The sequence below is a fragment of the Lepidochelys kempii genome, chromosome 1 (genome assembly GCF_965140285.1).
Source record: "Lepidochelys kempii isolate rLepKem1 chromosome 1, rLepKem1.hap1, whole genome shotgun sequence".
NCBI classification, from domain to species: domain Eukaryota; kingdom Metazoa; phylum Chordata; order Testudines; family Cheloniidae; genus Lepidochelys; species Lepidochelys kempii.
In genome coordinates this window covers 113,143,741-113,156,901 of record NC_136380.1, presented here as the reverse complement: position 1 = coordinate 113,156,901, position 13,161 = coordinate 113,143,741, and the positions used below count along the sequence as shown (strand labels likewise).

The window sequence follows — 13,161 nt, the reverse complement described above, 5'->3', positions numbered from 1 at the left end:
ACTACAATGGCCCCCAGCTAAGGATCATCAGCATTCAGTACTTTGGTCACACACCTTTCAAAATGCCTCATCTGACAGAAAAGCACAAGAACAGCCAACTAAACTCTACCCAGGGATTCCCCTAAACAAGACAAATCCCCAGCTGGTTATTTAGGCCACTTTGATGTCCCTCATGTCCCTAACAAAGCAACACCGGAGATGGAACAGCGCAGAAGATGTGTCTTTATGTCATGAGCTAATCAAACTATTCATGGCACCTTAGAGACTAACAAATTTATTTGAGCATAAGCTTTCGTGAGCTACAGCTCACTTCATTGGATGCATGTATTTTCCACTGCATGCATCCGATGAAGTGAGCTGTAGCTCACAAAAGTTTATGCTCAAATAAATTTGTTAGTTTCTAAGGTCCCACAAGTACTCCTTTTCTTTTTGCGGATACAGACTAACACAGCTACTACTCTGAAACCTGTCAAATTATTCACTACATCAAAAATAAAAGTGAATTTGGGCCAAGTTTGGGATTTGTGTATCTGAAGAACAAGGAAGAAGTGGAAAGTTGACAGGATTTGCCAGGATGCAGAGCAAGGTTTTCCTTGAAGCATGTGAACACATAACCAAGACTATTAGATTTTTGTTGTTGTTGTAAATATGCAGCAACTCTCAGCCATTTTGAGCAAGACAAAGCCTCAGAATAGGATCTTCTAGTAATAATTTTAGAATGCTGACAGAGCCTGCAAACTGTAGTCAACAGACATGCAGGTGTATGGGCCTCGTACACAGGTTCAGTACAGGATTACGGCATGATACTCATTTCTGTTCACAATTTTACCTATAAACTGAGAGTAAATTGACAAATTTGCTCATTATTAGAAATTATTTGGGGGATTTTTTTATTCAAATGTATGTCTGTGCATTGTTTGGGAGCTACAGTTCGCAACCATTATGGATAGCAAATACTCTAACTATAAATTTATGGTTTCAGAGTAGCAGCCATGTTAGTCTGTATTCACAAAAAGAAAAAGAGTACTTGTGGCACCTTACAGCTCACAAAAGCTTAGGCTCAAATAAATTAGTTAGTCTCTAAGGTGCCACAAGTACTCTTTTTCTTTTTATAAATTTATGCTGCATGATTGGTAATCTGAATAGCACTGGATTGGTTCCTATGTCTGGATGGCTCCCAAATTGACAGTTTTCAAGATGGCTACTTCTTGAATACTTCTGAAGTAATTACATATTTTAACAAGTATTCATAACCCTACCTTGCTGTTAGCATTTTTGCCTGGACAAATGTAAAAGCAGTCACAAGTGAAAGCTGTTGTAAGTACAGTTGAAGCAAACTCATGGTTTTTAAGTGAATCAATGTTCATAAGCTTCCCCCCCCCCCCCATCTCGACTTGCTAACAACAAATTTAAAGTTCCACCTCAGGCTAGAGCGAAAAGGAAGCATTCAGAAAGAATAAAAGTTAAGCTAATGCATCACGGTGTCACGCCGACCGACGCTTCCCTCCTTTGGTTTGCTCATAACGTGGAAGGACAGTTCTGAGGGCACAGCCCGGAGTCTTCCCAGACTTTTACAACCAAACACTGATTTGATTGGGGGAGTCGCCCGCTTTGCGGGCCTCCATCGCCCAGCGGCGCGCAAGGGGCTTTGAGATCCTGGGACGGAAACCGAGGGGCAAACCCCCGCCCCTGCCCCCCGCCCCTGCCCCTCGCCGCGAGCTCGCCACACACGAGTCTCCCTCGGGGGCGTTTCACGAGCTCGTTGTGGGTGACTCGGCGGGGGGGAGCAGGGCCCGGGGGGGCAAGGGGCTGTGGCGGACGGTGACTGGGGGGGGGGACGGACCTGGGGCCAGCATGACGCGCTCAGCCCGGGGGGGAAGGGGCCGGGCGCGGCTCGGGCCGGGGTCTCTGCGGCCTGGCCCGGCGGAGGAAGTTTTTCGGGTGCGGTCGGAGGGGAGACCAGGGGCGGGGGCAGAGAGAGAGAGAGGAGAAAGTTTCACGCGCCCCCGGGCGGGACTCACCAGCTGCCGAGCGACCTCGGAGGAAGCCATGACACCGGGCAGCCGCCGCGGGAGGGGGAGGGGCGCGGCGCGCGGGAAGCTCCGGGCGGTTGGAATGTAACCGGCCGCAGCTGGAGGGTCCGCGCGCGGGGCGGGGCCAAGCAAACGGGCGGGGAGGGGCGTGGCGCGGGGGCGGCCCGAGGGGAGGGGCCGCGCTGCAGTCGCTTCGCACCCCCGGCCCGGGGCGATCCCCGCACGCGGCGGGCTGCAGTCTCGGAGGTGACGTGAGCTAGGAGCGGACGGTCCCTGACACCCCCGCCCCGCCTGTATAATGGGCCGCGAGCCGCCGCACTGATTGAACCGCCGCCGGGAGATGCTGCCGGTGCCGCATTACCGAGGGGCGGGGAGCGCTCGGCCGCCGCGCCCTGAGCCGCCGCAGGACGCGGCGAGCCTGGGGCCGCGCTGAGCCTGGGGCGCGATGGCCGAGGAGCCGGCGCTGAGCCCGGAGTCAGTGCTGCGGTTCCTGGCGGCGCGGGGCGGGCGGGCGCGGAACGCGGAGCTGCTGGAGCATTTCCGGGGCTGGCTGAGCCCGCCGGAGCCGGAGCGCCGCGCCCGGGCCCGCCAGCGCTTCAAGGAGCTGGTCAACGCCGTGGCCACCGTGCACCTGGAGCCCGGCTCCGGCGCCAAGTACGTTCAGCTGCGGCGGCGCTACCGGCCCGCGGGGACCCCGGCTGCGGACCAGCAGGACTCGCCACCCGGTGACCAGCCCCTCGATCCCGGCGGCAGCGAGGCCGCCGCCCCCCTCGATCCCCCGGCAGCGCCCGAGCCGCTGCCCAGCATCGCGGACGCCGTCCCCGTCGATCCCCCCGCGGCGCCGGAGCCGCTGCCCAGCATCGCGGTGACCCCTGACGAGGAGGCGGACTCGGCACCGCGGAGCCGGGACTCCTCGCCTTGTCCCGGGGGGCAGCCGCCGGAGATCGCGCCTGCTGCCCCGGGAAAGCCGGGCCCCGAGGATGGGGCGCTCCGGGAAAAGGGCCCCCCCAGCTGCCCGCAGCAGCCGCCTCAGGCGGGGAGCAGGAGCGACTTGCCCCGGTTGGGCCAGGCGCCCCCGGGCGGCGGCAGGAAGAGGAGCTCGCGGCGCAACGTGCCCCGGGGGCTGCAGCCGGGGCACGGCGGGGAGGAGCCGGTTCCCCCTGCCCGGCTTGTCGAAGAGGAGGGGGCCGAGGCCGGTTCCGGCTCCCCTTGCTCGCCGGGCAGCTCCGGCGGGGGCGCCACCCCCAGGTCCAGCCGCAAGAACTTCCGCGAGTTGATGATGGGCAGCTCCCCCCAGCTGAAACGGAGCTTCTTCCCCGGGGCCCCCCGAGCCCGCGGGGGGGACTCAGACAGCGCCTCGCTGGCCTCCTCCTCCGCCGAGGAAGAGAGCGGCGCGGGGAGCTCGGTAGCGCTGGACCCCCTGGAGCACGCCTGGATGCTGTCGGCCGCGGACGGCAGGTGGGAGAGCCTGGAGGGGCTGCTGAGCTGCGAACCGGGGCTGCTCTCCAAGCGCGACTTCATCACCGGCTTCACTTGCCTGCACTGGGCCGCCAAGCACGGGCGCCAGGAGCTGCTCGCCATGCTCGTCAACTTCGCGCACAAGCAGCGGCTGCCCATCAACATCAACGCGCGCACCAGCGGCGGGTACACGGCGCTGCACCTGGCCGCCATGCACGGCCACCTGGAAGTGGTCAAGCTGCTCGTGGGGGCCTACGACGCAGACGTGGATGTGAGGGACTACAGCGGGCGCAAGGCCGCCAACTACCTGAGCCAGAGCACCACGGAGGAGATGCGGAGCCTGGTGGGGGCCCTGCAGGAGGAGGGCGAGGGCGTTGTGGGCAACGGGAGCGGGCGCTGGAGGCTCTCCAAGGTGCTCCCCTCCAACCTCATTGCCTACAAACTCTCCCACCACCACCAGGGGCAGGGCGAGGAGACTGAGTCAGGCGAGGGGGCAGCAGCCCTGGGCAAGGGCAAGGAGATGAGCAGGAAAGCCTCAAACAGCGGCAGGATGAAACCACGGCTCAACAAAATCCGATTCCGCACCCAGATCATCCACACCACCCCCTCTTTCAAAGGGGAGGAGGAGGAAGAGGAGGAGCAGGAGGAGAAGCCACTGAAAACGTCCTTCAAACTCAGACCTAAATCCAATGTCTTCGGATAAGCAGGGAGACAAGCAGTATCTAAATCAGGGGTGTGACATGCTCCTGAACCCATTGAACATGTAGTGCAGAAGAGAGGTGGTGTTTACAGCTTTGTGTGAGTGACCATCCCTCATCCAGACTCGGCATTCTTCGGGAGATAATGAAACTCAGAAGTTAAAACAAAATATTTTGCTTTAAGTGTAAACATCCACAGGGCTCCTGGGATTTAGCAATTTCCAGAAAATAGCTGCTTCAAGCCAAGCAATGGGGGCTCCCCATACTTAAGAGCTATTTCCTTGCAAGTACAGCCAGGGGCAGTGGGTCTGTAAAGAAGTATTGGGTATGTAAAATCTGTGGGCCTCCTCTTTTTAGAAGCTAGGCATCAGGGTCTGGAAACATGTATTTATACTTGAGTTGTAGGGGAGACAAAAGAGAGAATTCAAAACTTTACATTTCGGTACTATATACAACTCTTCATGGACAGCTATCTATTTAAGTAGGATTTTGTCAATACATTCATGTATTTTTAAAGTCTCTCTTTTTCTAATGGCAATACCACATGATTAAATAGTTAAGTACAACACGTAACCGGTGGCAGGATTTCTGTAGACATTTGGGCTTCAGTCCTCAAAGACTTAAGACCAGTCTTAACTTTACCTGTTCAAATGACACAATTCAAATATGGAAGTCAATGGGATGGCTTACAAAAGGTATAGTTAAGCATGGTGTAAGTCTTTGCTGCTTAATTGAGGTACTACTGAACTCTATTAGAGTTGGAATGCTAATGCAGAATATAGTAGTGTGAATGAAAGGTCTTTAATTTTTTATACATTGAATAACTGCTAATTAAGTTCTGTATCAAAGCAATTTTACTTTTATAATCACTGTGAACTCTCAAATACTAAATCTAGTACCATATGAGTTATTGATCTTTGGTCTGTCTTGCCAACACTACACTAGAGTAATAGCAACACCTTTACAGTTGATTATCTTTATTCATGTAAAACTAAGTAATTATGCCATACATCTCATCCAGAAAAATCACTTTTCCTTACAAAGGAGTATAGATGCTGTTGCATGAGATCTTCATAAAACTAATAAGATATTGAAATGCAATAGTACTGTTCTATGCATTCAATAATTTGTGTGCTGTAGTATCTACTAGCTCCTTGAGTGTAGTATATGCTGAAATGCTTACAAACTGTGGTAGGCTGAAGGACCTAGGAACTCTTTTCTAGGGCCACCTGTGTCCCTGTTTGTTTGGTGTATTGAGTAAAAGCTGCTTCATGAGACTTTCTGATTTTTTTTTTTTAAAGTAGTGGGGGCAACATTCACACTCTGACTCTCTAGTAAAACTGATTTAACTAAAAATCAAATCTTTAGTTTGAAACTTCAAAATCCTTCCTGTCTTACAAAAAACAAACAAATGTACTGGAAATTCCCAAAGTAATTGTTTTGGAAATTCTCCACCTCAGACAGGTCTATTCTAAATTTGTTCTATACAGTCTACAGAACTTTATTGGTTTCTCTGCTGTTCAGGTCAGTAATTCCTGCAAATCTTGGAAGGCATAGGCTATTTTAACATAAGGTTCTTCAAAAAGAGCTGCATCATGGATGCAGCTGGCCATTGAATCATCCGAGCATAAATGTCAAAATGCTGCCAATGAAAAATGCCTCTAAGTTACACTTTCTTGTAATGTATGTGCATATTTGTAAAATCTTACCAAGAGTGTATGACTTTAGAAATGCATAAAATCTAAATCTGAGGCACTAATTAACTGCATGCTGCAAGGGCTAGAAATCTGTATATTAGGGGAGTTGCTCCTGAAAGATCTGTGCTTTCTCGTGTTGACAGCTTTCTGCATTTTATTTGCAATAGCATGAATGCCTACAATAAATAAAAAGAAAAGGGGTACTTGTGGCACCTTAGAGACTAACCAATTTATCTGAGCATAAGCTTTCGTGAGCTACAGTGAGCTGTAGCTCACGAAAGCTTATGCTCAAATAAATTGGTTAGTCTCTAAGGTGCCACAAGTACTCCTTTTCTTTTTGCGAATACAGACTAACACGGCTGCTACTCTGAAACCTACAATAGATGTGGGGGAGTGGACTTTGCCGCAGATCACTTCCCAGTATTTGCATGACTGTTGACCTTAGTAAGCTATGATAGTCACATAGGTAGGCAATTAATACTATGCCAAACTGTTATGAGAAAAACTGACCTTGATGAGCAGTTTAATCTATTTTATACATTATTTAGGTTCAGGTCATTGTTTTTGTTTAGAAACACTAAAAATCATGGGGAGGTGTTAATTTTATATTATAAAATTCCATGTGCCTTCACTTTTGGTTGTACACTACAAACATGGGTATATTCAGTCCTGAAAAGCACTTTCGTTCATATGTATATGGGGCAGAGCTAACAGTCTGCCCTCAGCCTTTTCCTGCCAGTATAAACTTGGTGCATCAAGAACTGGGTGTTTCAAAGGGGGAAGTGCACTTGAGAACTAGGTACTTGCCCTTCTACTTTCTGCAGTAGAGAAATATAATCTTTATACTAAATTTTCTGTAAAGCAAGCTGAAGGTTGTTACATTTACAAGATTCTAGCTTGAGGCTCCTTGAGCACTATATTCCCAAGTGAGCACACACTTCCTGCTACTACCTATTTCCAAATCTTGACTATATTAACCATTAGTGTAGCAGTTATGAAGCCTTGTGTAACTTTCATTTTGACTGAGTCAGGTGTTGAGCTTTTCAAGTCTAGATCTGATAAAGCATTGCACAAAATATAGAATCTTGAATTGGTATTCTGTTGGTGATGGGGAAATTCTTTAGACTGTTGAGATCTTGGACTACTGCAGCACTCTTCAAATTGTGAAGAACCACAATTTGTGGGAGAACCAGTAAAAATTACTGAAATTGACAATTGGTAAATGTGCATTGCAATGTAATTCACAGTTTAGTTTTAATTTGATACGTCACAACACACTAGTAAATGACTGTAATATGTCTACAAAAGTAATGAAGTCCTAGTGGTATGAGACCTTCCCGCAACACTAGAAAATCTGAGTTGTGGCACACGCTATTGGTACACTATGGTGAGTAAAAGTGCAAAATTAGCAAGGTTCTACTGTAGTTATTCCAAATGGCTAGCTAATCAAATTTCTGCTTGTGCTATCTACTTGTGCTAAAGACTTTTATTTCACCTCTTGGCTTTCACATTCCACTCCTTTTATTTGAGCTAAAACAAGTTTCTCTGTGGGGAAGGAGGTTACTCTTGATACCCTTGTTTCAGGATATTCTTAGTCTACTGGTACTCTTAAATGTATGTATTTGAATTAGCAAATATATTGCTGAGGAAGATGTGAATTGAACTAAAACAATTTGTATGGTACAAAAACTGTAGCACTTACTAGTCATTTTTTTTAATGGTACACTTGAAATATTGAATGTTTATCCTTTATTCAGTTTTTATGATAGTGTGATGCAGCAAGCCTGTAACTTAACCATTTGATCACTTGTTTTGCATCTTTGCCTGAAATATTAGAGGCCTGGATGCCTGTCAGTTTTTAATACAAGATTTTTTTTTATGGGTGTTTATCTGAATGGATATTTGAGTGAAGAATCTGCAGAAGTCAAACTTTAATTTTACTGAAATAAACAAATGCCAGTGAGTTGTGTTTTGCTTTAACTTATTCGTGTTTGTACACACAATTAGTATATACTGTGTATGTTTGCTATTTTCAGATTGGTCTGTAGAACCATTACTATTTTTTTTTGCTTTTAATCACCAAGATAACTGATGAGATATAACTCTTGAAGCACTAGCAAGTGGTGGGGAAATACAGTCTCTTCTTTGTAAGACAATAACAATTTTTGCTGGCTATTAAGTACTCTTGAATAGTTCACTTTGAAGTTCATCAAAGTGCCCTTGAAGTTATCCATGCTAGATAGGACTGGCCTTTTAAACAAAAGGCAGCCTCATTTAGGCCTAACCTCTTAACTGCTGCCATGAACCTGCTGTTTCTGTGCAATCAAAACTGACTTTGGAAGGACAAATATACCTAAATAATGATCCCGATCCTAGATTCTCATAGAACATAATACCAAAGTAATAGACCAAAGCTTGTTCATTAAGCCTGTCCAACACATACGTGAACGGAATGTACTTCCTATTAATGAATCAGACTGAGGTTTTCAGTTTGTGTAAACTCTTTTTTGTCACTCTGGATAATCTGTATATACACATATAGTCATGCTACTAGTAACTGCCATATCTTCCTCATTTGCTGATTTTAGGGCTCAAGTCCAGATGAAGGAGCAATGCTGATGACTGTAAATACCATCTCTGTTTCTAGTTCACTCTTCTTTGCGCTGTTTTTCCTTCTCCCCATAATGGTCTGTTGGAGGTTAGACAATTGGCTAGCCAGCAAGCCTGCCACTTTCTTCCTTTGCTTACACTCGAGGGGTGAAGACTGCTCTTGTAGTGTGATGGGTACAGCTGTTCTCCTTCCTGAAGGATAAACAAGAGATGTGATAGCTGATCTGATCTTGCTAGGAGGCCTTAACCTACCCTTTGTTACGGTTATTGGGTTGGAAGAGAAGTAGGTGAGGCCAGAGCACGAAAGTGTTAGTAGTTTTTGTAGGAAACTCTTGCTGGGTAGAGCTACTTTGCCCATCTCTAGTTCCCGCTACCTGCACAACTGTTGGTCCTGCCAATCCATCAGTTTTCCTGAACAGACACTTTAACAAGTCCAATAATGTGACTTTACATGATATTGCTAGCTATAAATCTGATGTTTGTGGGAGTTTAACCTAATCTTTGTGACAAATGACAAAGATTAGAAAACTAAATACATCCAGATGCTTTCCTTTTCTCTATCCTTGCCTTGTCATAAACAGCTGGTATTCCTTACCCTCAGATGTACGGGTGAATCTACCTCATTAGAATGCAAGAAAGTGTGAAACAGTGCTTGTATATGAACAGTGTGGTTTGTTTGGGAGTAGGGGAAATCAATGCAATTAAACTTAATTATGGGGATTTATTGCTGATAGCTCTATTTGGGGAAATATTCTTGACCTTGGGGCATATTTGCAGACAACTTAAGTTTTACTTTTGCCTTTGCTTCGAAATGTTGAGATGGGTCATCTTTTAGGGTTGTCTCACCAGATTAATTGAAGGAGGGGAGGAAGGACAAGAGTAGGCCTCAGTTTGTGTTTTTGTCAAATGTGGTCCACTGTATAAATTAAGGGGTTAATATGGGAAATGTTATAGAGACTAAACTGACCAACTTCTGCTTAAAACTTATGTTAGATTTGATGATGTCCCAAGGTAAAGACTAAAGCAGCCCATATTTACCAAGCCTTTTTGTCTTAAACATACCATCTGAAACTTTTCACTCCTGCAGAAAACTCTGATTTTAATATGGAGAGAGATCTAACTTGCTGAATACAGTTACAAAAAAATTAAATAGCATGTTTGCAAATATTGTGGAAGGTAAGATACTTGTAGACCACTTTTAAACTGGTTTATCCTTTCACTTAATTCCTACTTCAATATAAGTGAACTAATAACTACAAAGAAGATTCTTAGTAAGTCCAATTCAAATCTAATTTTATTATTCTTGCCAGCATCTTTCAGTGGAGTCAACCATACTGCAGAAGTCTGAACAACTCTTCTGCATTTGGTGTGGTCATAGTTGTTACATGATACTGTTACATTAAATGTATTACAATGAAGATCTGGGTTACAAACTGCTTTCTGAAAAGTCCGACTCAAACCAGTGCAACGTTCCTCTTTGCTACAGTCTTAAAACAAGTGTGTTACCATTTTTGTGCTTGTGAACATCAGCTAAATAAGTGACATGTTTTATCTAGAACCACTTATGCTACAGAATTTTTAAAAGTTGCTGTTAAGCTACAGCTGACACTGTAGGGATGGTTTGTCTAGCACAGTTAGGGCTAAAGAAAACCCCTACCAATGACTTTAAAAAAAAAAATCATACAATGCCTAAGCTTTTGAAATATAACCTGCCACATCTTGCTGCAGCATCTTTTTCTTCCAACCTTTTTGGAGTAAATAGCTTTTTATCTTGTACATGCTTTTCCATGTGTCTAGTTCGGTAAAGAACTGGGAACATCTTAAAAGTTTGCAGTTGACTCTTTTGTGACTTAGTGGCTAGAGCACTGGAATGGACTCAAGACCTGGCTTTTATTCCTAGCTCTCCTGATGGCTGGCCCTGGGCAGGTCACTTCACCTCTGCTAGTTTCCCCATCTGTAAAATAGGATTAATGACCTCCCTTGAAAAGTGCTACGCAAGAGCCACCTATTACAACTTTTCCTTCAGTCTGGATTGTGATCTTCATAGTCTAGATACAAATTGTTTGATTTTTTAAGTTGGCATTTCCTTGACTGTTAAAGGTTTGTGGTACATCCCTGAAGCACCCTTAACTACCCTTCAGCACCATTTTTGTCTTAGAGCTGTGGCTTTCTCAGTTCTCAGAAAGCAAGGTCTATCTGTACTGAACAAATATAAAAAGTTAACACGTTTTAGGGGTAGAAATGCAAACAGATGTTTCAGATCATAAAATCTCAGGGTCAGTAATATTTAAAACAAACTTATTCTCCTTAGAAGTTTATGGGGAGAATGCAGAACACTGCACATCAGTGAACCAGTATCAGATTAATGTTTGGACCTGGAAGACACCTATCTCTAGGAACACAATTTGTTATCTCAAAATGACCTGCAACTGCAAGTTCAGCCTTCCTCTGACTCTTAAGGGTGAGAGGGACATGGCACTGGTCTCGGTTTCTCTTGAACTTTTTGTAAGTTTTTATTTTAGCACCAAACCAGCCCTTTCACCTGGGGTGAATATCTCTGTGATGACATAATCTCTCTTCTCACTCTGTAAGCAAGGATGAACTAAGGTCATTAACACTTCATGAGGCTAAAGCTTTTCTTTAAACATGTCAGACATCGAAAAGTTAGGGGTTTTTTTCTTCCATTTCAGAAATTGACTTTAATTGCACTTAAAAGAGACTAATGCTATTCTTAATTAAAATGCAACTCCTTCAGGGCCTGAACTCCCTGTCTGTGAAAATGAGTTACCAAGGCTGTAGGTAACACAAGTCTTACTGAAACTGATTTTAGCTTACAGACAGATTTCCCCAAGCTGGCAACATTTTTCTTCCAGAGTGATTTCAAGTGCTGAGAAATAGTATTCAAACTAATACAGATCTTTAAATGTGAGTGTTTTACCTTGCACAGGGTAGACATCTTTCATAGAGACCTTCCTCAACAATTTAATGAAAATATGTCCACTTACTGTGTCTTTTGCTACTGTGATTGGAGTACAAAGCACAACACTTCTATATTTTAACTATAAAAATCTCTGTCTGGGGTAATTTTACACCACCTACAAGGAATCAGTATTAAAGGTGTGACATAGACACATACAATGAAATTCCACTCTTTCTATTAGATGTATGGTCTAGATTTTCTATTGCGTGTTTCCCCACAGCTAGAGTGGGTAATCTTTGTACTCTCTAGGGAAGTAGATGTATGCAAGAGTGGGAGGAGTCACCCCATTGCCACCTGGAAGGCTGCCACCATTACTAAATTTTCCTGAGTGAGAGTAGTAACATTAAATCTTCTCTGGGCTCCCTCAGAGCCTGCCTTGGAACAGTGTGGACTTTGAATCTATTCTTCTCCCTGGCCTCTGTCCCAGCAGAAGAAAGTCATTTACTACTACACACCTGCACTAGGCAGACTCTTCCTGGAAGTGTGAATTGGGCTCAGCTGTGATATTGAGCCTCTCTTCCTCAAGTGAGCTATAGCTAACAAAAGCTTATGCTCAAATAAATTGGTTAGTCTCTAAGGTGCCACAAGTACTCCTTTTCTTTTTACGAATACAGACTAACACAGCTGCTACTCTGAAACCAGTGTTGCTTCAGAAGGTGATCGTTTGGCTGACAGAACAAATGATTAGCTGGATATAACCTGGTTTGACCTAATATGGCTTTATGTAGCAAAAGTATTGAATTAGACACACAGGGCAGTAGACAGTGCTTATTGCTATCTTTTTTTCCTAGCAATTTCTTCCCTTAAGGTTAATTGAACTTTCCTCACATACATAAACTGGAACAATTCTTTTTCTTCAGGGGGAAAAAGCTTGCTTGCCCAATTGGTTTCTCCAGGCTTGCCCCCCTCAAATCTGTTGTAAGACCTCAGTCATTTTCTGTACTGCTGCTCCTAAAATAGTGAGAACAGCAGACTCCGCTTCTAGCCCTTTGTTTTACAGTGATCAAGAACACACAGTCACACTTTAGTCACTCCTTTAGATTTTTCTTGTGCACCTAGTGTCACACTGTCTCAAGTTGCTCATGATCATGAGTACCACCTCAGGGCTGACTGTCAAAAAAAAGGGCAGACACCCCAAACCATGGATGTGTTCTATAATTACATTTCACCAAATGTGAATTTCTGGCTCACTGTATCAGTCTTACAATATTACCAACCCCAAATGTTCAAAAATCAGGCTCACTAAAAATCATGAGATTATGTAAAAACAATAGATTTGGTGTTCTTTTTATTTACTTTCTGCTTTTTGAGCTTTTAGGGTGCACTGGGGTCACATTTTGAAGCTTTCTCCACAGCCACAAGGGCTAGAAACTTACTTTTTCTTTAAGAATGAAGGCAGAAATCATCACATATCCACTTGACTCCTGGAGCTGGGCCTCTAAGGAAAACAATTATCATGAGACTCATGACAAAATCATGAGAGTGGCATGGGGCTAGGATTCATCACTGAATTTGGCCCACTGGGTGGATCATTAGCTTCCCTGGCCCAGGCTGGGTACTGATGGGGAATGCAATGTGAATGCTGATGCTTGCTCGCCCCCCCCCCACCACCACCACCACCACCCCCAAGACCAATCACTTACCCCAGGTCTATTGGTACCCTAGATCTTATACCTGTAATAAAC

The 13,161-nt window shown here is 45.2% G+C and overlaps 2 protein-coding genes across 7 annotated transcripts in view; one reads left to right on the top strand and one right to left on the bottom strand.

Annotated features, from left to right (window-relative positions):
• Window positions 1-2,172, bottom strand: part of SEPTIN10 (septin 10) — a 69,140-nt gene extending 66,968 nt beyond the window's left edge. For 2 of the 6 annotated variants that reach the window (XM_073350838.2, XM_073350830.2), the window contains exon 1: window positions 2,022-2,169. In XM_073350838.2, coding sequence (XP_073206939.1) covers window positions 2,022-2,051 — 30 coding nt within the window. In that variant the 5' untranslated portion in view covers window positions 2,052-2,169. Of the gene's footprint in view, window positions 1-2,021 lie in introns of all 6 variants that reach the window. The other 4 variants (XR_012159731.2, XM_073350858.2, XM_073350820.2 and 1 more) reach the window with 4 other exon arrangements.
• Window positions 2,173-2,318: 146 nt separating this feature from the next.
• On the top strand, window positions 2,319-7,849 carry SOWAHC (sosondowah ankyrin repeat domain family member C). The gene is made up of 2 exons (XM_073350802.2): window positions 2,319-6,146; window positions 6,236-7,849. The coding sequence occupies exon 1, from the start codon at window positions 2,479-2,481 to the stop codon at window positions 4,192-4,194; it is 1,716 nt and encodes a 571-aa protein (XP_073206903.1). The 5' UTR covers window positions 2,319-2,478; the 3' UTR covers window positions 4,195-6,146; window positions 6,236-7,849.
• Window positions 7,850-13,161: the final 5,312 nt, after the last annotated feature.